Source organism: Pygoscelis adeliae, unplaced genomic scaffold (assembly GCF_000699105.1).
Source record: "Pygoscelis adeliae isolate BGI_AS28 unplaced genomic scaffold, ASM69910v1 Scaffold74, whole genome shotgun sequence".
Classification (NCBI taxonomy): Eukaryota; Metazoa; Chordata; class Aves; order Sphenisciformes; family Spheniscidae; genus Pygoscelis; species Pygoscelis adeliae.
This window is the reverse complement of record NW_008824665.1, coordinates 591,577-593,256: the sequence shown is the minus strand read 5'-3', so window position 1 is coordinate 593,256 and position 1,680 is coordinate 591,577. Positions and strand designations below refer to the sequence as shown.

Genomic DNA, 1,680 nt, shown 5'->3' with positions numbered 1-1,680 from the left:
GCATTCCTGAAGTTTATCGATAGGTAACAATAAAGCTGCTTCTGAAACATTGTACAAATACCAAACGGTTATTCAAAAATTATTTATGACTGGAAAAACAATCATAAAAGCTGCTTTAGAAAGAAAACAGATTGTTAGCACTTTCTGAAATTGTTTCTCTCTCTACTTCAAGAAGTAATTCATTTAAGGTCTTGTTTTAAGGCAAATGAAGCAAATTATTTTTTCCCATTAAGTTTCAGAATGCCCTTTATTGGCATTCAAAAGCACTGAATGAACAGAACTGATTTGCACTTAGACCAGAAAGAATAGTTTTAATATGATTAAAAACATAGGATTTATGGATGCAAAGAAGACTTAGATTAATTTCATTTCCTCCACCATCTATATATTAAATTGAACCACATATCCAATTACAAGAGCAATAAATAAATGTCAACGTTTGCCAAATGTTTTCTTATGCAACTTGGAGTTATTTTGCTTCAATACTTTCCCTGTCTCACTCACCACACACTAAAAGCCAAGTAGCACCGTCAGATATTTACCTTGGAAGAGTGAAGACATGCTTCTCTTGAATCCAGATAAATAGGGTAAAAAAGAGCAGGTAAAACTTCATCTTCACGGCATCCACAATGAAACCAAATGCAATTGGAAAGCCAAAGGTTCAGGATCCACATTATTGATTTCAAAAATGTTATTTAAAGAGTGGTTAAAATTTAATACTCTCTCTCACCTCAACCCCAACTCCTGGCGGCTAAGTCAATATGACAGAGCTCCCTCCTGCTCGTATTGATGTCACCCATCCATGAAAGGATAAGGTACATTTTGGACATTTTCATATTGACAAGTCACTTTGTCATCTCAGCCTTTGTGTCATTTCATTGCGGCTACAAACCACAGACATAAGAAAGAACACCAAGCGCAAAGTTTTTGTGATCCTCTAATAATTACGGAGGTCCAGCAGCATGTTCCGTTCAGCCAGCATGGGTTCCTGAAAGGCAGGTCCTGCTTGACCAACCTCATCTCCTTGTATGACCAGGTGACCCGCCTAGTGGACGAGGGAAAGGCTGTGGATGTGGTCTACCTGGACTTCAGTAAGGCCTTTGACACTGTCTCCCACAGCATTCTCCTAGAGAAGCTGGCGGCTCACGGCTTAGACAGGTGTACTCTGCGCTGGGTCAAAAACTGGCTGGATGGCCGGGCCCAGAGAGTTGTGGTGAATGGAGTTCAACCCAGTTGGCAGCCAGTCACGAGCGGTGTTCCCCAGGGCTCAGTATTGGGGCCAGTTCTGTTTAATATCTTTATCAATGATCTGGATGAGGGGATCGAGTGCACCCTCAGTAAGTTTGCAGACGACACCAAGTTGGGCGGCAGTGTTGATCTGCTCGAGGGTAGGAAGGCTCTGCAGAGGGACCTGGACAGGCTGGATCGATGGGCCCAGGCCAACTGTATGAGCTTCAACAAGGCCAAGTGCCGGGTCCTGCACTTTGGCCACAACAACCCCATGCAGCGCTACAGGCTTGGGGAAGAGTGGCTGGAAAGCTGCCTGGCGGAAAAGGACCTGGGGGTGTTGGTCGACAGCTAGCTGAACATGAGCCGGCAGTGTGCCCAGGCAGCCAAGAAGGCCAATGGCATCCTGGCCTGTATCAGAAATAGTGTGGCCAGCAGGAGCAGGGAAGTGAT

The 1,680-nt window shown here is 44.4% G+C and overlaps 1 protein-coding gene across 1 annotated transcript in view; it reads right to left on the bottom strand.

The window, feature by feature from the left end:
* CPB2 (carboxypeptidase B2 (plasma)) overlaps positions 1-613 on the bottom strand; it is an 18,500-nt gene extending 17,887 nt beyond the window's left edge. The window contains exon 1 of the mRNA XM_009322849.1: positions 543-613. Within this exon, the coding sequence (XP_009321124.1) occupies positions 543-613 (71 nt within the window). The remainder of the gene's footprint in view (positions 1-542) is intronic.
* Positions 614-1,680: the final 1,067 nt, after the last annotated feature.